General features: G+C 31.6%; 2 protein-coding genes across 9 annotated transcripts; both read left to right on the plus strand.

The window, feature by feature from the left end:
- Nucleotides 1-271: 271 nt before the first annotated feature.
- Nucleotides 272-4,986, plus strand: LOC124954992 (solute carrier family 41 member 1-like). Of its 2 annotated transcripts, none has more exons than XM_047508731.1 (7): nt 272-606; nt 2,132-2,543; nt 2,615-3,086; nt 3,200-3,347; nt 3,421-3,623; nt 3,696-3,844; nt 3,937-4,986. In XM_047508731.1, the coding sequence occupies exons 2-7, from the start codon at nt 2,166-2,168 to the stop codon at nt 4,120-4,122; spliced, it is 1,536 nt and encodes a 511-aa protein (XP_047364687.1). In that variant the 5' UTR covers nt 272-606; nt 2,132-2,165; the 3' UTR covers nt 4,123-4,986. The 2 variants fall into 2 exon arrangements, with proteins under 2 accessions (XP_047364687.1, XP_047364690.1); XM_047508734.1 differs by lacking the exon at nt 272-606 and adding an exon at nt 1,548-1,976.
- Nucleotides 4,987-5,866: 880 nt separating this feature from the next.
- LOC124954991 (solute carrier family 41 member 1-like) lies at nt 5,867-21,778 on the plus strand. 7 transcript variants are annotated; one of them, XM_047508728.1, is made up of 8 exons: nt 5,867-6,850; nt 9,630-9,967; nt 14,671-15,103; nt 15,302-15,481; nt 16,242-16,681; nt 17,324-17,544; nt 17,698-18,044; nt 18,252-21,249. In XM_047508728.1, the coding sequence occupies exons 2-7, from the start codon at nt 9,918-9,920 to the stop codon at nt 18,036-18,038; spliced, it is 1,665 nt and encodes a 554-aa protein (XP_047364684.1). In that variant the 5' UTR covers nt 5,867-6,850; nt 9,630-9,917; the 3' UTR covers nt 18,039-18,044; nt 18,252-21,249. The 7 variants fall into 7 exon arrangements, with proteins under 7 accessions (XP_047364684.1, XP_047364685.1, XP_047364681.1 ...); XM_047508725.1 differs by lacking the exon at nt 9,630-9,967 and adding an exon at nt 13,687-14,076 and having other exon boundaries at nt 5,869-6,850; XM_047508724.1 differs by lacking the exon at nt 5,867-6,850 and adding an exon at nt 13,687-14,076 and having other exon boundaries at nt 9,945-9,967.
- The last annotated feature ends 585 nt before the right edge of the window (nt 21,779-22,363 follow it).

The following is a 22,363-nucleotide window of genomic DNA, read 5'->3' on the forward strand; positions in this document are numbered from 1 at the left end:
TAGCGATCCTTTCATCGTCGGTAAGGTAGAGAATATTAAATTCGTGCAATGATCCCTGTTGGTAAAAACTTTTCAAATCAATTCTATTTTAAAAGTCTAATTAGAAGGTAATTTAGGATAGATTATAAATGAATTTGTGCGACGTAATGAATGCGTAAATAGTACGAGAAAATATGTATGTAGATAATGTGTATATATATATATATATATATATATATATGCACGTGTATATATATATATCCATATATATACATAGGTGATGCGAAAGGATGCGATCGAAAAAGCGTCATTGAGCGTGTCAGTGAGAAGTCGTCAAGCCGGCGTGAGTCTCGGTTAACGTCTCCATTCGACAACGATCATTATTGACGTTGCTTCTTCGATTGCCACGAATACGAGACATAAATAGTGAAGAGGAAGAGAGAGAGAGAGAGAGAGAGATAAAGAGACAGAGAGATAAAGATAGAAATAGATAGGGAAGGACCCGCCATTTTCTCCCTCTCCAAAGGAGCCCTTTTTTTTCGCCTCTTCGTGTCAGAACCATAGCCTCATGCTCGACGACCGATGGAGAAGCGCCAAGAGCTTAAAAGATCTGATCGCTTGTTCGAGGTATGTCGGTCTTTTAAGTTTTGAGGTTATGTTGCTCTCAGTAAATGAATAACTTGATTACGTGGCTTACATTATTCTCTCATTAAAATGACTAATTTCTATTTCAAAGGATATACGATGAATGCCAAAATTATGATCATTAATTTGAAAAAATTAATTCGATATTTTGTTTATAATAGTTGATACGTTTAACCTCTAATTACATAAATTCATTTTCTCACCAATAACTAGTTTTATTTTTTCCATCGTCTAGAAAAATATTTTTGCAAATAGCGCATATTTATCTTAAAGTTTACATTTAATTTATGCGCATCCGTGATATATTGTTTTTTATTTGTTGTTTTTTCTTTCTCTTTTTTACGTGTCATTTTATTCGATTAGAAGAAGAATTTGACACATATACATGAATTTGAGATAACCCGGTGTATTTCAATATCAGGACGAGTGCTCGATGATAATAATTATCGTCATTTTATACTTCTTCTTTTTTTTTTTTTTAATTATTGTTTATTATGTTTTTATTATTGTTCTCTAACGACAGTCAAGTTCGAGTGTTTTTCTTATTACGATTTATGTTTGTTTTCGATCGATTCGATCAATATCTTACCATCCAACATTTTTAGAGAGACCAATTGTAATAACAAAACTAATTTATATGAAGAGATTAAATGAGAAATAACATCCGCGCTAATTTATAACGCGATAAAATTTATCGTCGACAAATAATTGGGCGCTTTGACAATTGTTTTTTTAAAAATAATTATCTTAAAATAATCATTAATATGACCTCGTCAGTACGTACATAGAAATTGATTGTCGATTGTTTCCTTGATTAAGAATGTAATTTCAAACGGATACACTCGCATAATTTTTTCGTCATAATCGATTGTATTCTTATTATAAAAAAAAAAAAAAAAAAAAAAAAAAAATAAAAAAAAATAAAAAAAAATAAAATAATTAAGCCGATAATAGATTTTCATTGGAAAACGTTAAAGTTATTTTCGAAATAAAGTGCATTAACCTAGATTAGCGAAAAAATAAAAAGGCGGGAAACTTTGGCAACGAATGTGCTTCTCTAAATTTATTTTAGTACAGTACGATAAATTCTTTGCATGTGCCTATAACGCGTATACTATTAAAGAATTTTCGCTATCGTCCTCAATAGATAAAGCAACCGATGATTGTCATTGTTATCTCGCGCATCTTACACCAAACTAATCACAACGCACATAATTTAATTAATTTGATAAAATATTTTTAAAGTGGTGCTAAATACAGGAGTGTGATTCTTTGCAATTGTGTTATTTTTTCTCTCGTTTTTTTTTTTAACGTAATTATGTGGTTTAATTCGCGTCATCTCATTTTTACAAGTAATATTGCAGTATAATATATCTATTATTAGAGTTGGTTTTATTTTGATGTGGAGGGGAAAAAAAATCCCCCAAGCATGTCAAATAATTTTATTCGAGGATCGATTTTATTTACCGATTTATCGATTGTTTGTTTGTTTGTTTGTTTGTTTTAGTACTCGTTAATTTTCGAAAAGGAAAGAAGCGAGAATGAGTCATGTCGAGCTTCGAAAACGAGATATACGAAAAAACAACGTTCGCCGTAAAAGCATAGAAGGAAATTTTGGATTCGAAAAAATGGTTGGCCTGGGTAGCGAAGAATTACTTGGTTCTGACATTGTCGATGTCGCCATGGAATTGGAAATTAATTCTGACGATGAGAGCGAGGAAGGCGATAAACAAAGATTAATAAGATCTTCTATTAAGAATGAATCTGTTAATAATCATATAAAAAAGTTAACCACCCAGAAAGTTCAAGTTGCAACAGAGGATGACAATGTTTGGTCCATATCCATTCAAATGTTTATACCATTCCTACTTGCTGGTTTTGGTATGGTCGCGGCTAGCCTTTTATTAGATGTTGTTCAAGTATGTAAATAAAGTAAGATAATTAATATTAATATGGGCTAATATCATAATTGTAATATTTTATCTTACAGCACTGGCCCGTTTATCAAATTGTTTCCGAAGTTTATATATTAGTTCCAGCATTGTTAGGTTTGAAAGGAAATTTGGAGATGACATTGGCTTCGCGCTTGTCAACTCAGGCCAATTTAGGTCATATGGATACAAAAAAACAACAATGGACATTGATCGTTGGAAATTTGGCTTTGATACAATGTCAAGCCATGGTGGTAGGCCTTTTGGCGTCATTGGCTGCTGTTGTACTTGGTTGGGTACCAGAAGCGCATTTTGATATGCATCATGGACTTTTATTATGCGCTAGTGCCTTGGTTACTGCTTCTGTAGCGAGCTTCTTTTTGGGACTTGTAATGGTCGCAGTAATATTATTCTCAAGACACATGAACATTAATCCTGATAATGTGGCTACACCAATTGCAGCTTCTTTAGGAGATCTAACCACTCTAGCTCTCCTGTCATGGATCGCTTCTATCTTGTATCATTCGATAGGTAAACAAATCTCAATGCTTCAATTCACATTATTTGTTACTAATTGAGACTAATTAACAATTAACTAAAAATTCTAACATTTAATTGAAACCTAATATAAATTATCATCTCAGATAATGCTCCATGGATAGCACCAACTTTAATATTCTTCTGCATTGTGGCAACGCCTATTTGGGGTTATGTCGCAGCAAAAAATCCATTTACTAAAGAAGTATTGGATTATGGTTGGACCCCTGTGATATCTGCTATGCTTATTAGCAGGTATATTTGTCGTTCCTTATCAATCAATATTTATCTTATAATTAAGAAAATTTAGAAATCATAACAATTTCAGCTTAGGTGGTCTGATATTAGATTACACGATATCCAGTTATAAAGGAATAGCTGTCTTTCAATTAGTTATAAATGGAGTCGGAGGGAACCTTGTTGCCGTCCAAGCTAGTAGAATTTCTACATCGTTACATAAAGATTTTCGAGCTGGCAGCCAAGTAGCGCCTACTATTTGCATAAGTCCATTTCATGCGTTTTTTGCTAAAGGTATCAAAGATAATATGTGTAAGTCACTATTAATTTATTTATTAACCATTTAACACGAATTCTCGTTGATAGGAGGACATGCTAGGACCGCTAGAGTTCTATTAATGATGGTTATACCTGGCCATTTGATATTTAGTTATACCATAAGTTATTTACAAGCTGGCCATACATCTTTTACACCTATATTTATTGTCGCGTACTTGACGGTTGCATTATTACAGGTATATAGATAAATTACTTACACACTTAATTAATTTAATATTAAATTAGATATAAATATAAATTATTTGTCGATCGTTCAATATCATTTTAGGTAGTTTTATTATTGTACATTGCTCAACTAATGGTCGTTTGGATGTGGACAAGAGGTATGGACCCTGATAGTTCAGCGATTCCATACTTAACTGCTGCAGGTGATCTGATAGGAACTGCACTCCTTGGAATCGCTTTTCACATACTTTATGCCATCGGAGATGGCGATTCTGATGTAGGAGACTGATTTTTCACATTTATTATCAATGAAATTATCAAAGGCGCGGCTATATCGAAGTCTTTCTCCACGCGATCAGTATACAAATATTCATGGAAAAAAAAGTTCAAAGTGAAAAGAAAAAAGACAAGAAATGAATGAAAGAATGAACGAATGAAATAATGAATGAATATCATTGACACGTATAATTAATATGCCTAAACTATAATGCATTTTCATTCATTGTTGTAGACGATCGATGTCTTTACGAATTCGTATTAAAATTATGAATAAGATTATTACAGAGAGAAAGTATGTATATATATATATACTTTATATGTATATATATATATTTCAAAGTATCGATATTAATTGTCTATACTACGAAAAGAGTTTTAGACTGATTTTGAAATACCAATCAATTTTCTAATAAGATATTTCTGACTTAATCGATCATATTTAAAAAGATAAAAAAATAATTCAACTTTGTAGACAGTATAAAGTCTTTTTTTTTTTTTTTATTATCATATTAATTATCATAAGAATCGAAAGCAATGAGATAAGGAATATCAGAGTACATTTTTAAGTGTTTTGTACTCTTTTTATATAAATTTCATTATACACCAGTGCAACTTGTAAATATTTCTCTATATGTATATTCGTGCTTAATGCATTCTCACAAGCGAACGACATATTTTTTCAAGTGTAGCGAGTGGAAAATTACAAAAAAAGAAAAAAACAAAAAAAAACAAAAGAAAAAAAAAAGATATATATATATACAAGAAAAAAAAAAAGGAAAAGGAAAGGAGAGCCATAATGGATAGAAAGATATCGATGTAAGTTGATATCATGTGGTAACATTTATATTAGTGTACAGAAACGTTTCGCATTAATCACGCACTTTGCAGCGTATTTGTATAGACATTTCCTGATGACGTCGATTTGACGTGCGTATATTAGAGCTTAAATTGTGTTCATAATCGAGAAGAAGGTCAAATTTCCCCCATATATTTTGTTTTTTTCTTATATGATACATCCAAAAATATACCATATACATATTAGTAATTGATATATGAGAGAAGTTAAACAAAATTTGTTTTATTGTATTTCAGACATAACAAAAACGAAAAAATACTATTCGTTCTGTTAATTTTGTTAAAGTTATTGATTTAAAATTTTTATGAACAGGAATTATTAGATAGCAAGAAGAAGAAAATATGAAATTCTTTTACTTGATGCAATATTATTGTAACAATCATATGTAATAATATATATATATATATATATATATATATATATATATATATACACGCGAGCACGCGCATACACATCTATTCATTGAAGGCACCGATGCTTTTAATTATTATTTCAATGGTTTGCTTTGTTAAATACTTGTAGAAATTAGAAACTTGGATGTCAAGGATCATACTACGAAGTATATAAAGGACGATATGTTTTAAATCTAAGCGTATTATCATTATGTATGTGTGCGTATACACATATATATAATACATATGTACGTGGGCGAACGTCACCTAAATTGGAGTCTCGTTAGCTGTTTAAAGGCTATAGCATCAGTATCATTGATCCTTTTGTTTTAAGATGAATCAAATCACTCATAAGAATTAAAAAAAAAAAAAAAAAGGAAAGCATATTTTCCTGAATTAATTCAATAATAAATATTATATTTGTAAATGTATAATTTTATTTATACAATCTATATATATAGATAGATATACACACATATAGAAAGAGAGAGACAATGATAGTATTAACCATATTTATTGTTTTGATTATTTTTAGATATAATTATTTCTAAATATTATATATTATAAGAAGAAAATATGCGACAAAAAAAAATAATAGAAGAAAGAGAACCGAGAAGAAATCATTCTAGGATTAAACGTTTCATGCATCTTGGCTCCGATTTAGCTTGGCTCCGTACCACCTACAGACTCCTCTCTTGAGCGTCATTGTTATCGTCATCATCATCATCGTCATCGTTATCGTCATCATCATCATCATCATCATCATCATCATCATCATCATCATCATCATTATTATCATCGGCTGTGGCCAGTAATCGCTCAGCGTAATCGCTCAGCGCCGTTTTCATGCGCGGCCCTTTCAGTCTCGTCGTGTCTCTTCGTTTCTCTCACGGCGATCTACCGACGTGACTCTCTCACTCTTTCTCTCTCTCTCTCTCTCTTTCTTTCTCTCTCTCTCTCTCTCTCTCTTTCTCTGTTTCTCTCTCTGTCTCTCTCTCTATCTCTGAATGAAATAGTTAGATCTCTCAGTGCCAACTATCCCTCCGCACCCGTCGGATTGCGTCTCCCGTTCGCGAAGATCGTATCTATCTCGTAAGAAATCAAATTGATATCAATGAAAAAAGCCGCGAAGAAAGTTTGATTTTTAACATTAACGTAACGTCAAAGTTACATATATAGCTTTACATTACATATATATATATATATACACACATTTACCGCTAAAAGAGTTTCCTCTTCAAATTTAATCTTTATTTTAAGTATGTAAACGTTTATAAATGTTTATCAATGATAAAAAAAAAGAAAACACAATATCATCTAATGCAAATTTAATTGATCTATTTATGAAAGACTTGAAAGTGTCGTGTGTGTGACGACGTAGGTCGATGCGACGTTAAAATGTGGGAAGCTCGAGTGCGTTCCTCGTTGCGGATAAAGAAAAAGTGTGTTCGGAGTGAATCGGCTTGTAGCTGACTATAACTTAAATTTATGTGAGTACACGTTCCTTTTTTTTTTTATTTATTTTTCTGTATTATTTGATATATATATGTATATATATATATATATATATATATATATATATATATGTGCGTGCGTGTGCGTATGTGTGTGTATCTATGTATGTATGCATGTATGTATATATATATATATATTTTTTTTTATATCGGAAAATTATAATTAACTGATAAAAGAAAGCTGAATTTGATATAGCGCATAGGTATAAGCGAAAGTTATTATTTAAAAATAATACTATGAGATACGAAGGTGTATATTAAAACGTATGTTAAGTTATTGGTCCTCATGGTCGAACTTAAACACGTGCAGTAATTTATCAATTTGCGAATATGTTACGGAAGTCCTTAGCGTTGGCCGCGAATGCTTTTTATGTACGTCGAATGTAAATGTGTTTTTTGTTTTTTTTTCTTTTTTTTTTTCTTTTTTTTTTTTGACAATTATTGCGAGCCTTCTACCTTTTCCTTTTTTTATTTTCTTTTATTGTTCGATTTAAGGACACACATATCATCCATTGTTTCGTGTGGATCGAAGGAGAAGTTTGAAAGTTTGTCGATATAATTTTCTATTTCTTCTACTTTTTTTTTTAATTTTTTGTTTATTTTTATTATTTTTTTTCTTTTTTTTTTTTTTTTTTTTTTATTGATTCGAAAAGAATAAAAATATCGATACGTGTGCAGTCTATATCACGATCATAACACTTGTTAGATTACGCGTGATAATATTCGTAGAAGATGCATATACCTTAAACACACATACACATACACAGAGAAAGAGAGAGAGAGAAAGATCCTCGATGTAAAGTCAGTGCGATCGTTATCGCATGTAATACATAGAACGTTCCTCTCGTTACAGTCCAAATGCCGGCTAAGTTGCGTTCAAGGGTTAGCAATTGAAGAAGCAAGTGTAAGGTAGCATTGCGTAATTCTTTCGAGAATTTCGTACGAATGATACTATAAATATGATTTTTTAAATTATTTCTGAATTGTATGTTTAACAGGTGAAGATTTTTTCTTTTCTTTTTTTTTTTTGGTTTTTTCTTTTTTTATTTATTTCTAAGTAAAATCGCTTATTAAAAAAGTGAAGAAAATTATTGTAGAAGAAATAATTATTTCTTAAGAAAAAAGAAAGTCTTTATCATTTTAATCACGTCATATATATATAGTCACACAAAATAATTACTTATGGTGATAATAATAATAATAATTTTTTCCAATTTTCTTTTTCCTTGAATCTTTACATTCGGAAATATTTATGGATTATATTCGTGTGATCATCATTTTCATTTGATTCGATTCGATCTATCGATCACAGGTAATAAAATTTGGAGAGAATAAAATTTGTTGACACTCCGTAGATGATCCTGAACGTCATTGCAATGTCAACTATACATATATATATATATATATATATATATATATATATATATATGCATATATGTATGTAGGTATTGTATGTACGTAAGATTGTATAAGACATCTAATCTCAGTTGTAAAGAACGTATTTAGATACATACGTACCACTCATAAGTTCGCACTCGTTTAAAAAGAGACAGAACGATCATTCATGATCGACGATAATCCATTTCAACATTCTATTGTTAATATGTGACGATAGTGATTATAGGTGTCCCTTGGATTTTCTTTAGGGAAAGAAAATTTTTAAAGTTACGTGGGTGGACTGTCATCGTGTAATGCCAAGGAGACGTTTAAGTTTCTAATTTTATACGAAGGATGTATATGTGTGCTTGCGTGTATTTCTGCTTGCGTATGTATTATTTCGATGAAAGCAAATTACGTGTCACTGTGATCTTTGATGTTGATCCATTTGATCAAGAACATGATAGGTCACAAGAGATCAATAATATTTTTATGAGAAAGAAGATGACTTTATGAATTGTTTGAACATTTTTTATATCTTTTTTTATCCAAGATATTTTTAAATATCAATTATTTAATAACAATTTATGTATATATATATATATATGGATTTATAATAGTAAAAGTCCTATTTTTATTATTGTAATTTCAAGTATTACAAATAATATGAAGAAAATATTTTTATCTGTGATTCTTAGAGGAAATTATATTTAATTAAATTATCTTTCTTTTATTTTTTTTTTTATTTATTTATTTATTTTTTTTCTTTTTTTTTTGATAGTAACTAAATTTATACCACTTTTAATAAAACTAATAGTTCATATATGTATATTGAATTATGAGTTGGTAAGAAGTAGAGAGAAAAAAATGAAGTACGTATTTAAAGAAGAGGTATGCAACTTGTTGAAGCAAAATGGTGCATATGTATGTACCTACTACGTGTTCATCGTCGAGATCGAAATCAGTGGGAAAATTGCCAGAGAGATTTGAATAACGGAAGAAGATGCATTCTAGTCACATCAGACTTGACACTGTCTGTACTTTCAATGTCAAAGTGAAATCTTCCTATGAATCATTTACTATATATGTATATATATATATATATATATATATATATATATATATATATATTTATGTTTATAAATGAATAGAGAACATTTTTAAGCAATAGTTTTTCTCTATAAGATGAATAAAAGCAAAGTAAAAAAAAAAAAGCTTAACATGAGATGAATTCGTTCAAGTTTGACAATCATATCTAAGTTGTTTTGTTTGACCTTCGATCAAAGTTCAATACACATATATATTTATATATATATATATATATATATATATATATATATATGTATATGTACTTTATTTAGCTGTTGTTATTTATTAGCAAACAGAAAGGAGATATGTAAAGATTTACAAGTCATCCAGCGTAAACGAAAACCTTCAGTACAGAGACATCGTCTGACACTCGAAGGATCAAGAAAATTTTCTTTTGACATGTTTCAATCTTTCATGAATCAAGTTCATGATTGGATCAGACAAATCCGTGGGCCTTACGAATGGATGCATTTCTTCATCTTCATAAGATAAAAAAAATCGAATTATCTTATGCTGGATAATATTTCCTGTGACACTTGATCGCAAGATTTCGAACGGGACCAGAACAAAATCAAAAATGTGCATACTTGGATACTTGCTCAAGGAATTATTCTACAATGATTTTGAGTGAGTCTTTATTTTTCTTTTTCTTTTATTTATTTATTTTTTTTTTTTTCTACATCCTCCTTCTTCTTCCTTTCTTTTTTCTTTTCCCTCCACGATTTTATTACTCGAACAATCATTTTTATGGGCGAAAGTTTTCATCGTTAAAATTAAAATAATAATCTACACTCTCTTAGCATAATATAATGATTACTGTCAAAGTCATAGAATTCATTGAATTGCGTTTAAAAAAAAATCGCGGGATAAAAAAAAAGATTCTACAATAATTCCAAGATCTACAAAGATCTACTGTGATAAATTTGTTAATCAATATTTTTAATCGAACGATTCTATCGACACGCAAAGAGAATGATAAATAATAAGAAAAATAGAAAGAATTAATGAGATAAAAAATGTAACTTTTGTCCGAGTATATGAAAAATATACTACGACACAGTCATTCTAAGCGTTTTTGTAACCCTCACATAATATTGCTCTGTCTTTGTCAATCTCGTTGTCACAAGCTCACCTATCTGGGAAGGGTAATGTCATTCTCGAGCGAAATGCGAGCGTTTAACCCGGTAATCAGAAAAGTGAGGCTACATGGATGTGACCTAGTCCACGAGCTTACTAGAACACAAATTGCCATGTCGTTGCATTATTCAGGCTCTTGTACGTATACGTATATGTATACGCGCGCGCGTGTGGTGTGTGTATATGTGTGTGTGTGTGTGATCGGTCTCTTACGTCTCCATTGTCGAAGTAGGTACTTACATCTAACGCGTAACACAGGATACGATTATGGACACGTCAGTGACCGAACTTTCAAAATGAATTTTAAGATCCGTCCTTGGCAAACGAAGCTTAAAATTATTTCAAAAATGTCTCCGAAATTAATTAGAAATTTTCTCTCCGTTGAACTTTTCAAATTTGATTTCAAATTTGAATCGCCTGAGACAAAAAAAAAAAGAAGAAATGAAGCTCAAACCACGCGTTCAGTAATTGGATATGTTAATATTGACTCGCGTTATCTATAAACGAAGAAAGTGATTGACGAATCTGAAAGATGACTTTATCATCAAACAAAAGGAAAAGAATATGATATACGGATGCTTTGATAAGAAGATCGATAAATTCGTAATATCATTAAATTGAGATAAAGATCTTGAACAAAGTTTGAAACGCGCGTTAAAACGTAAATGTATGTTCTCTCTGTAGAGTCAGTGACGTAATCGGCGAACTTTAACAACGACAATGGCATATGACGTATATGACATAACAGATGGAAACAATCCGAGTGAATCGGGGAGAACGTAACGAAAGAATGTAAACGAATTTGTAAAACAAATCGTTAAGAACGTCGATGGAAGTCGATTAAGAACGAAGAAGAAGAAGAAGCCTTGGAAAAAACTAAATCGCATACGACTAATAATAAAAAGAAGAAGAAGAAGAGGAAAAAAAAGGATCCTTCGTTCAAACATAATAAACACGAAGAAAGAGAGAGAGAGAGAGAGAGAGAGAGAGAGAGACTCTTGCACCAGGTGATGTACTTTTGCTGACGTCATCGTAACAAATTGAATGACGTAATAAGGAGCCAAAGGATTCTATCCAGGCAAGAAAATATCTGATCCTTTTTATAGCGCCACCATTGTTATTACTACTACAATTACGGCTATTACTGGTTCTACTGGGTACTACTACTGGTAGTACGGATGCTACTACTACTGCTGCTACTGCTGCTGCTGCTGTCACTGACAGCTATGCTAAAGCTCCTCTCTCTCTCTCTCTCTCTCTCTCTCTCTCTCTCTCTCTCTCTCTCTCTCTCTCTCTCTCTCTCTCTCTTTCTGTCTCGTACGTTTACGATTCGTTCTAACATAAGCGCGGAGTACGGATCGATAAATTCGCGCTTGCCCCGTACGGTTTTACCTACACGGCGATTGTCCGAAACTAGTTTTAAGAAAGCAGACGTGATGCACGATCGGGATCAGTCGCGATGTAACCGCAGCATGAAACGGCCTCGTACCGGGCCACCAGGTGACCGCCATCAAATGTTCGACGTCGGCTAATTTTGTTGGCCAAGTTTTTCCTAATCCAACTTCGACAGGAGAGGGAGAAAGAGAAAAAGAGAGAGAGAGAGTGAGAGAGAGAGAGAAGAGAAAGAGAGAGAAGAGAGAGAGAAAGAGAAAGAAAGAAAGAGAAAAAGAGAAAAGAAATTTTTGTTCGATTACTTTTCAACGTGGGAAGACGAAAAAAGAGAAGGACGTATCTTGGGGTCAGGTAGGAAAGAAAAAGAGATAGAGAGAGAGAGAGAGAGAGAGAGAGAAAGATAAAAAGAATGAATCGATTACGAGAAAAACAGAGAAAATGATAATACGATAGAAACATTATTATTAATACTCTATATCTGTTCTATTCACAATCTGTCTAGTGATTAGTTAGGGGGTAGTAACACGTTGGAAGGGTAATACTTTCACGTGGGCGTCTCCTGAAAGGATATACGCGCCTGTCCTTTCAAGTAATGTTGTTTGATCTAAAAAAAAGAGTTTTTTTTTTTTTTTTTTTTTTTTTTTATCCTTTTTCATTGATTTTGTTTTCTTCTCTAATAATAGAGAAAAGAAAAAACTCCTCGATCTTTTTCACCTGGTTTACATTCATGAAATTAGCACGGGAGAATATCGCTCGATGGGGTCACTAGAGGAGTAGAGAAGGGGTTCTCGAGTAAGAACTAGAACAACGGTAGATACTCTCTTCTCGAGAGTATAGGTATCTATGTGTATGTGTATAGTATACGTATATGTGTGCATGTGTGCATGTATGCATTCTGGGAAGGTCGTGATCGAGTCGATTGCGCGTAGGTTAAGGTTACGATGATCTAGAAATCCATATTGCCGCTGAATATATACGCTTGTATATTCATTAACTTGTTCTGCAAGCCGGAAATGCGCCAACGCTTTTTATTCGTCGTTTCTTTTTTCTTCCTTTTTTTTTTTTCTTTTTTTATTTCCCCCCATGTTTCATTCTTTGCTCATAGATTACGGGTCCGTGGATCGACGATATCGTAGTTAAGTTTTTTATTCAACGAATTTGCGTTCCGCAATAATTGTGATATATATCTGTTCATCTGTCTATCTGTCTGTCTGTCTGTCTATCTGCTTGTCTGCCTATCTATCTATTTATATATCATATGTATATATATGTCTGTCTGTCTCCCTTTCTTTCTTTCTTTCTTTCTTATTCATGTGTGCTCATTCGACCTTGCACAAGTCTAACATCAGGTTTCATTTCCAGTGTGTAGATGTTACTAATTTTACAACTATACAAATCGAAAATCTCATTGTTCTTTTCCTTCTTTCTATAATTCTATTAAGAATATTAAACGACGGGTAAGTTAAATGAAATACGAAAAATTCTAACTGATCGAAAAATTGGTTTTGTAGATGTTGTCAAAACGTTAAATTAACGATCATCGAATATAGGCACGATTTAACGGCATACGATTGATACGACGAAATTTAGAAAAAAAAAGAAAGAAAGAAAAGCCCGCTTTTTTTTTTGTTTCTTTTCCTTCTTTTTTTCTTTTTTTTTTTTTTTTTTTTTTTTTGTTGAAACAGCAACGAACAATAGAAGTGAGAAAATTCTTTCGAATCCTTAGTCTGATCGTTATCATCATTTTCCTGCTTTTCTCGTGACGTGAGAAACGTGTATTAAAGAATATATTCTCTGATTCTCAACATGATTTACAGTGGTTCCAACGAGGAGCCAAATCGAAGAGATAGCGTCCCTCAACAGCGAATTACGTAATTTACGTTTTGTTTGTGTCCTGGAAAATTATATATATATATATATCTGTATATATAGACCTATATGTAACACGAACGTGTATCACACGTTCAGAGAAAGAAAGAGAGAGAGAAAGAGAGATAGATAGATAGAGAGAGAGAGAGAGAGAGAGAGAGAGAGCCTTATCATTCTTTGAAAGAAGAAGAATGGCTATATATTCGTGGGTACGAGTAAGACGAGGCCCTCAGTAGGAAGATGATAGAGGGCCAGGTACATCAACTTCCGGTGAGGCTACCGCCCGACAAAACGCAGCCTGTTCAAACAACCCAGCCGAACACCGCCAAGTTCGAAAAGTATGTCGATGTGTTGAATTACGTATATATGTACGAGAAAGTTATAGGGAACTTTAAGGGAAACAAAGAAAAGGAAAAAAAAAAGCGCGATGGGGTGGAAAGGGAGAAAAAAATGGGACAATCGTTAGAAGTGCCGACGACTTTGTGATTACAAAAAAAAAAAATATATATATATATATATGTTACGTTCGCATAAAAAATATATGTTGTAAAAGAAGAACGGAGATTGGGTTGAGTAATGGTTTTCGGAGCAACAGGTTGCTATGTATCACGAATCCAGAGATTTTCATTTTTATTTTATTTTATTTTATTTTACTTCTTTTTTTTTTTTTGTCCATTCTTTATTTCGAATCTCTTCCTTTTGCGTTACTTTTTTTACCCGAACATTTCGTAAAGGATTGTAACTTTCTCTGATTCTGGATAAAATGAAAAATACAAAGATGGGACTTGATAAAGATGAGCGGTGTGCGTGTGCGTGTGCGTGTGCGTGTGCGTGTGCGTGTGCGTGTATTTTGTTTATTTCTTTTTTAGAAAAAGAAAAGAAAAAAGAGATCGGTGTCCGTTCCTTACGAAAAGTTTATATTTTGTCGACAGTGAGCAATGTAAGGAGCCTCTGCTTCCGGAAAAGCATAATTCCCACAGGATGACACCAACCGATGGCCGATCACGCACAACTTCAGAATCGAATGCCACAGTTGGCACCAACACAAACACCACCATTCCCAACAACAATAACAACAACAGCAGTAATGGGAGCGGGAATGGTAATAGTAACGGCCCTAACGTGACCAATTCGGTCACGGCCAATTCCACCGGCCATGAGGAGTGTATGGAAGTGACGATCTTCGATGAGAATTATGATAACAACCGTCTTCCTGATGTCGTCGCTGAAAGTAAAATCTACGGAGTGTTGGACGAGGAGGAGCCAACGGAATCGTACTGTGCCATAACTATTCAAGTTTTCATACCATTCCTGATAGCTGGCCTTGGCATGGTTGGAGCTGGACTGGTCCTCGATTTGGTCCAAGTATAAAAATTCTTCAATAATTCATTTAAACATTTAAGATGGTATTTCGAAATGAACGTTTAACTCTAATCGATATATCAATGATCGATATTTGAGCTATATAATATTGATCTTGACGTTGATATTTTGATATCACTTTGATCGAAACATTTTCATTTATATATATTCTATAGAAATGAACTTATATCTTTTTCACAGCACTGGGTTGTGTTTGATAAAGTGAACGAACTGATGATACTGGTGCCAGCACTTTTAGGTCTTAAAGGTAATCTAGAAATGACTTTGGCGTCTCGTCTCTCTACACAAGCGAATCTTGGACACATGGATACGCCTAAACAACAGTGGTACATGATCGTTGGGAATCTCGTTTTGATACAAGTAAGATTTGTCTCTAAGTTTTAACTAATACATTATCAATCGTGTTCTTCGTTCTTTCTTTCTTTCTTTCCTTTTCTTCGTCTTCTTCTTCTTTTTCTCTTTTTTTTTCTTTTCTTTTCTTTTTTTTTCTTTTTTTTTTTTTTTATGAAACGAACGCTTCAAGCTATTTGCTAATTATCAATGACACGTTACGTTACTTCATTTGAATTTTTCTTTCTCGTTCTCGGTTTATCTCGACGGCGCGTCTACATTGTTTACACTTAATATCTACGTTTACTTTTCGTAGAAAACGCGTTTTACTTCGATGCGAGATTCGCGAGAACCGTTTTCCTAGCTTTTTGATTCGATCGCATATTCTTATTCTGAATGCGATGGTGAAATACTGGCTTATCTGTTGGCGCCAGAATTTTATTTTATTATGTATTTAACGCTTTGACGATAGTCGACCTTCGACAATCTACACGCGTAATTGCAATATGATCTAAACAAACCGAAACGAGATTGATCGACTTCGGACGAAAAAATCCGTTCGATCATTTATTATCAATTCTGTTATAATCAGATTCCTTCGTAAAACATTGTAAAAATAGTTACTTGTTTCGTTTATTTTTATCGTAAAGATTATCTCGTTGAAAAAAAAAGGAAAAAAAAAAAATTAATAAATATTCTATACATTTATATATTTCGAATCATTAAGTTTTATTAATTGAATGCACTTTGATATCACTTGATAATTACATGTTATTTTTCTTTTCAACAGTGTCAAGCTATAGTCGTTGGTTTTCTGGGCTCAGTCGTGGCAATTGTTATGGGTGCCTTCCGTAATGGTACAGTTTCTTTGGATCATGCATATCTCTTATGTGCTAGCAGCTTAGTAACAGCATCCTTGGCTTCCTTCGTTCTCGGTTTGATAACCGCTGGCGTCATAGTCTTCTCACGTCACTGTCACATCAATCCTGACAATGTAGCAACACCGATAGCTGCTAGTCTTGGTGACATCACGTCTTTAGCCCTTCTCTCATGGATATCAACGATCCTTTACGAATCGATCGATAAACAGGATTGGCTGGCACCACTCGTTATTGCATGCTACGTTCTTGTAACACCACTTTGGGTTTGGATTGCCAAGAGAAATAAATATACCAATGATGTGCTCTATTCTGGATGGACACCTGTCATGGTTGCCATGTTGATCAGCAGGTATTATTTCATTTATATTATTATAGAAAGAGAGAGAGAGAGAGAGAGAGAGAGAGAGAGAGAGAGAGAGATCATTATTATAATTCATTAATAAAATTCATTGTAATTCGATTGTAAAATGATTATTATATGATGACGATTTATTTATATCCGTATCAGGACAATTATTCAAAATGATATTTTTTTCTTTCTTTTTTTTCTCTGTTTTTTTTTTTTGTTCTTTCTTAATTAAATTTTCAAAAATGATATCTTTATTAAAATGTCATCACATTTATTAGATTGATTTATAAATGATCTGTTGTTTTGTTCTAACAATATCTCTACTAATATCCCATATAATCGTCCACGGTTATTTATAAATCAATGAAATATTTTTAACATTTGTCGCTCCAAGCGAGCTTTAGTCTAGATTTGTTTTGGCAACTTCTTACGCAATAAAACTTTCGTACGTTTTACGAGGTTTTCTTGAAATACGATGAGTTTTAATCGGGTGTACAAACAAAGTATAAATAAACGATCTTAAAGGAAGTGAGAGGAAAGAAAGAAAAAGGATAAAAAGGGAAAGAAAAGAAAAGAAAAGAAAGGAAAAGACAAGAAAATGGAAGATCATAGGAAAATAAAGGAAAATTTGGATCGTTTCAGTTGCGGTGGTTTGATTCTTGAATTCATGGTATCACGTTTCGAAAATCTCACGGTTTTTCAACCTGTTATCAATGGAGTTGGTGGAAATCTTGTTGCTGTACAAGCTAGTAGAATATCAACGGCTCTTCATAAGCAAGCTGAACTTGGAACGCTTTTGATACCACCTGGTCAAACTCATCCTGTCATTTTCATTACACCAATAGCTAATTTCTTTGGCAAAGGTACTCTCGTGAATATTTTTTTTTACTTTTATTTAACCTTGAATTAAGTCTATCAAAAAATATTCTTATTTTTATTGCGTTAAAATAACTATCTATCGATTTTATCCTGATAATCTTAATAATAATGATAAAATATCGATCAATTTGTTTTAGGTATACATGCAAGAACAACAAGAGTATTGATGTCTATGGTGATACCCGGTCACATAATTTTCATTTATCTAATTAATTATATGAAGGACGGTAATACATCGTTAACGCCTCTATTCGTTTTCGTATATCTTTGCGCTGCTGTATTACAAGTGGCTGCACTTTTGTATATCGCCTATATAATGATCCATTGGATGTGGAAAAGAAAAATAGATCCTGATAATTCGGCAATACCTTATTTAACTGCTATGGGTGATCTACTTGGCATCAGTTTACTTGCGATCGCCTTTCAATTTTTATATCTCGTTGGTGATCAGGATTACGATGATCAGATGAAGCCCTGAACGTGTGTAAGCCTATCTTATGCAATTTTTCGAATTTATGTAATTTTTAATCTCCTTAATTCGTATGACTTTTTTTTTTTTTTTTTTTTTTTTTTTTTTTTTTTTTTTTATACATAAGTAATTATTACGATTACTAACGCAAAACAAACTGTACGATATACGTATTCGTATACATAATTAATTAATCTATTAATATCTTAATTAATTTTCTAGGAAAAAAAAGGCAAATTCATCGGTCCAACAATGGCGTATAAATAATAATAATAATAATAATAATAATAATAATAATAATAATAATAATAATAATAATAAAAATAATAATAATAATGATAATAATAACAATAATGATAATCATAATACATAAATAAATAAATATAAAACGCTCTCGCGAAGAGTACGCTGATAAACGTGAAAGGAAGGCATTTCAAAGTGGCTGTGGTCGTATGAAAGTATACCATACTGAATCAATTATTATCGATCTGCCATTTCGTCGAAAGGCCTATAAGAAAAGGACGAGCTGTTTAATATTTCTCTCGGTGCTCTTTAACTTTATTTCTAATACAGATAAGGTGAAGCAAAGAGAGGCAACGCTTGAGATATTCACATATTCGACCGTTGTAAAAGCTTCTTCGTTGATCCTTTGAAGAAAATTTCAAAGGGAAATTGGGATTGTTATTAAAAGATACGAAGATTATAAGAAGAAGGAAAAAAAAAATGCCTTAATGATCGATCGATCGAGATTTCATGCGAATTAACGAACAAATGTTATAATTACGTTTCGATGCACTTTGCTTCGAGCTACTAAATTAGATGACTTTTTAGAATCTTTTTTGCAATAACGAACGGATTTAGAGACCTAATCGCGGAACGAATAATAAAAAAAAAAAAAAAAGAAAAAGCAAAAAAAAGAAAGAAGAAAGAAAATAAAGAAAAAGAAAAAAGAAAAGAAAAGAAATCAATCGCTAGCTGATAAATTTTCATCTGTATGTACATAATTTATCATCAGTTCAGACAATATTTTTATTTTCCCTTTATGCTCTGTAAGGATATTCGTTAATTCGTCGAAGTTCATTCTTAAATTCGTTTTCTTTCATCTTCCGCGACGAGACAATTGTCATTACCAAAGAAAGAAAGATAGAAAAGTAGAATGACAAAAAAAAAAAAACAAAAACAAAAAAAAACAAAAAATAAGAAAACAAAAAAGATTCCAACGCGTATGTGTCTTCGACTAGTTGCCTTCGTATACGATGAGAGATTAGCTAGTTGTTGTTAATTGTAGCTGCCCAGGTGACCTACTATTTTTGGAAGCTTTAAACAAGCTCACGAGTCAAAAACACGAATCCATTCTAATAATCTATAAATAGATTAACACAAAAATAGCATGTTCCGATTATTTTCAATTAGACAAAAAAACATAAGAGAAAAAGAAAGAGAGAGAGAGAGAGAGAGAGAGAGAGAGAAGAAAAAAATAAAAAAAAAAGATTTATCATCATCATCGTGCTTTCTAATCACAAAAGAGATAGATATCTTTAACGTTATCTTCATAATTAGAAGGTAAACTTAGAGTGATTTAGAGAGAGTATACCTTCAGGATCATACGTAATTATATACTATAGTACACAGAGAGTAATAAAAATTTGCGACGAAGAGGAGAGGAGAATGAAAAGGAGGAAGGATCGTCGTGTAAGCACGATTTTATTTTTGAAACTTCTCTTAACGATTAAAATATACTTATATTTCGAAATATAGATATCATAAATCTAATCGTTTAGATGAGAGAATTCAAAGATTTAGATCAGTTCGTTTAACATACGACATCTAACATATTGATCGTTTTAGAAAGATCGGTGTCGCGGTCTTAGAGGGAGAGAATTAAGTATTTTGAAATTCAGACAAGGATGAACCTTTGCCTGTTTTATTAGATCGATCTTTTAAAATATAAAAAGAGAAAGAGAAGGGGAGGATATAAGAAAGAGAGTGAGAGAGAGAGAGAGAGAGAGAGAGAGAGAGACAGAAATATGGAAAGAAAAAAGAAAAAAAGAAAAGAAAAGAAAAGAAACTAGTAAAACTAGTGTATCTCACTGTTGTTTATAAATTAATTTTTTCTATTCTAATTCATAAGTTCTCATGATGAACGCAACTCGCTCCGATCGTTTTTACCATTTTAAAAAGATTTCCTCATGTCGGATCGATTAAACAACGTTAGAATTAGAATTCACACTCAGCGATATTAACATAAGCGCAACGTCTTGTACAGTGTATGCTATATATAGTAATGAGTATTTTGTAAAGAAAAAAGAGCTGTATTAGAAACACGTGTACGTGATGTGTATATATATATATGTGTGTATGTGTATATATATATATATATATGTATATATATATATACACACTCACGCATATAAGTATTAGTATGATTAGAGAGGAAAAATGAAAAAAAAAAAACAAAAAAGAAAAAAAACAAAAAGAAAAAAAAGCAAAAACGAAGGCAAACGTTCACTTATCTTCGAATTAATATCGATAACATTCGTACGTAGAAGATATCGTAACTACGAGATTAGAAATTTTCCCTTTATCGTAATAAAATTTCTAAGCGTTAATGGGTGAAGCAATGCTTGTCAAAGCTATTATATCAGATTGTTTTAAAATTCGCACTATGTTTCACTCTAGAACATTACGTACGAATGATATAATATATATATATATATATATATATATATATATATATATATATATATATATATAAATGGATAAGACTAATATTTAGTCTTTCTGAATATGTAATAAAAACTCTAATCAAATCACAGTTCGTGCTTAGTGCCAGATCATTCAGTATTATTCTTTAATGCTATTATCAATGATTTTGATGAATAATTTTTCAAGATTCATCTCGTGTCGTATCTCATTGGGATAAAGAGAGAAAGAGAGAGAAAGGGAGGGATTGTAATTTTTTAAAAATAATTACTTTCCAGGAGAGAAAAATAGATATATGATTCTAAATTGACGACACGAATTTAGAAAAATTGTTTGAAAATTATTAGAAACAGAAAACAAAAAAAAGAAAAAAAAGGACAAAAGAAAAAAGAAAACAAAAAGAAAATATCAAAGAATATTATCAACGGTGTATTATAATGTAGAATTATATAGTGAGATTATAGAAGAGGAGCAAAGAAGAAGCACAATTAAATATAAAAAAAAAAAAAAAAAAAAAGAGAACAAGAGAGAGAGAGAGAGAGAGAGAGAGAGAGAGAGAGAAATGAAGAGAGCGAATGGGTGTAATATAGAAAATTTTCATGTAAAAAAGAAAAAAAAAAAGAAAAAAAAATAAGAAAAAAAAATTGAGAGAGAAAGAAGGCATTGTTCGTTTTGCATGAGTCCTTGCGATAGATAATTCAATGCCAATTCACTTCCTCGATGTATGTGTGTACATTCTTTATAAGAGAATTCATTCATAAAATTAATAGTCGACGTATATATGTATATATATATATGTATATATATATATATATATATACATACATGTACATATTTTTCTTAAGCACATAAAATAAAAGAAAAACTTGTGAAACGAAATATATATCCTATACGGGTCATTCCATGCGAAATCGATCATGCTTCGAAATAAGATTTCTTATTTTATTCAAAATCAAATATGTTAAATATGTAAATGTAATTTTTTTTTCTTTTTTTTTTTTTATACAGATATTAAAATATTAGAAGTATGTAAAAAAAAAAAAAAACAAACTGCATAATGTAGCATAGTCCACGTTTCTCTTTTGAAAAATGATATCTTTCAAACGGTACATTCAATTGCAATGATCTTCTCTTTCATTTTCTCGAAAAAGATCAAACTTTTAATAAATAAGTAAATAAAATTGCAACGAACGTGATTATTTAACAATACTTATTTTATTTTTTTGTGTTTTACTTTTTATTTACATAAGATTGATTTATAACATATTAAATTTTGAAAGAAAAATTGGGAGGAATCTTATTTGAAAAAAAGAAATGATCGATAATGATCCATGCGTAAAAGCAGACAATAATGACATTCACGAGAACACGAACGATAAGAAATATTTTGTGTATCGAAGCTGAATAGGAGATAATAATGAAAAATCGAAATTTCTTTAACACAGTCTGATTTAGATTTAGAAAGTGGAAAGATGAATGAGAGTGAGAGAGAGTGAGAGAGAGAATGCTAGATAGAGAGAGAGAGAGAGAGAGAGAGAGAGAGAGAGAGAAAGAGAGAGAGGGAGAGAAAGAGAAAGAAAGAGTGATAACATAGATTTTTGTCGTTTCATTGCACTGTTATTGATCGCAAA

This window comes from Vespa velutina, chromosome 17, assembly GCF_912470025.1.
Source record: "Vespa velutina chromosome 17, iVesVel2.1, whole genome shotgun sequence".
Classification (NCBI taxonomy): Eukaryota; Metazoa; Arthropoda; class Insecta; order Hymenoptera; family Vespidae; genus Vespa; species Vespa velutina.

Coding starts and splice junctions, on each gene's coding strand:
- LOC124954991 (XM_047508725.1), top strand. CDS start 13,979: ATGATAGAGGGCCAGGTACATCAACTTCCGGTGAGGCTACCGCCCGAC. Junction 15,482..16,241: donor GGAATCTCGTTTTGATACAA/GTAAGATTTGTC, acceptor TCTTTTCAACAG/TGTCAAGCTATAGTCGTTGG. Junction 16,682..17,323: donor GTTGCCATGTTGATCAGCAG/GTATTATTTCAT, acceptor GGATCGTTTCAG/TTGCGGTGGTTTGATTCTTG.
- LOC124954992 (XM_047508731.1), top strand. CDS start 2,166: ATGAGTCATGTCGAGCTTCGAAAACGAGATATACGAAAAAACAACGTT. Junction 2,544..2,614: donor TTTTATTAGATGTTGTTCAA/GTATGTAAATAA, acceptor TTTATCTTACAG/CACTGGCCCGTTTATCAAAT. Junction 3,845..3,936: donor TGACGGTTGCATTATTACAG/GTATATAGATAA, acceptor ATATCATTTTAG/GTAGTTTTATTATTGTACAT.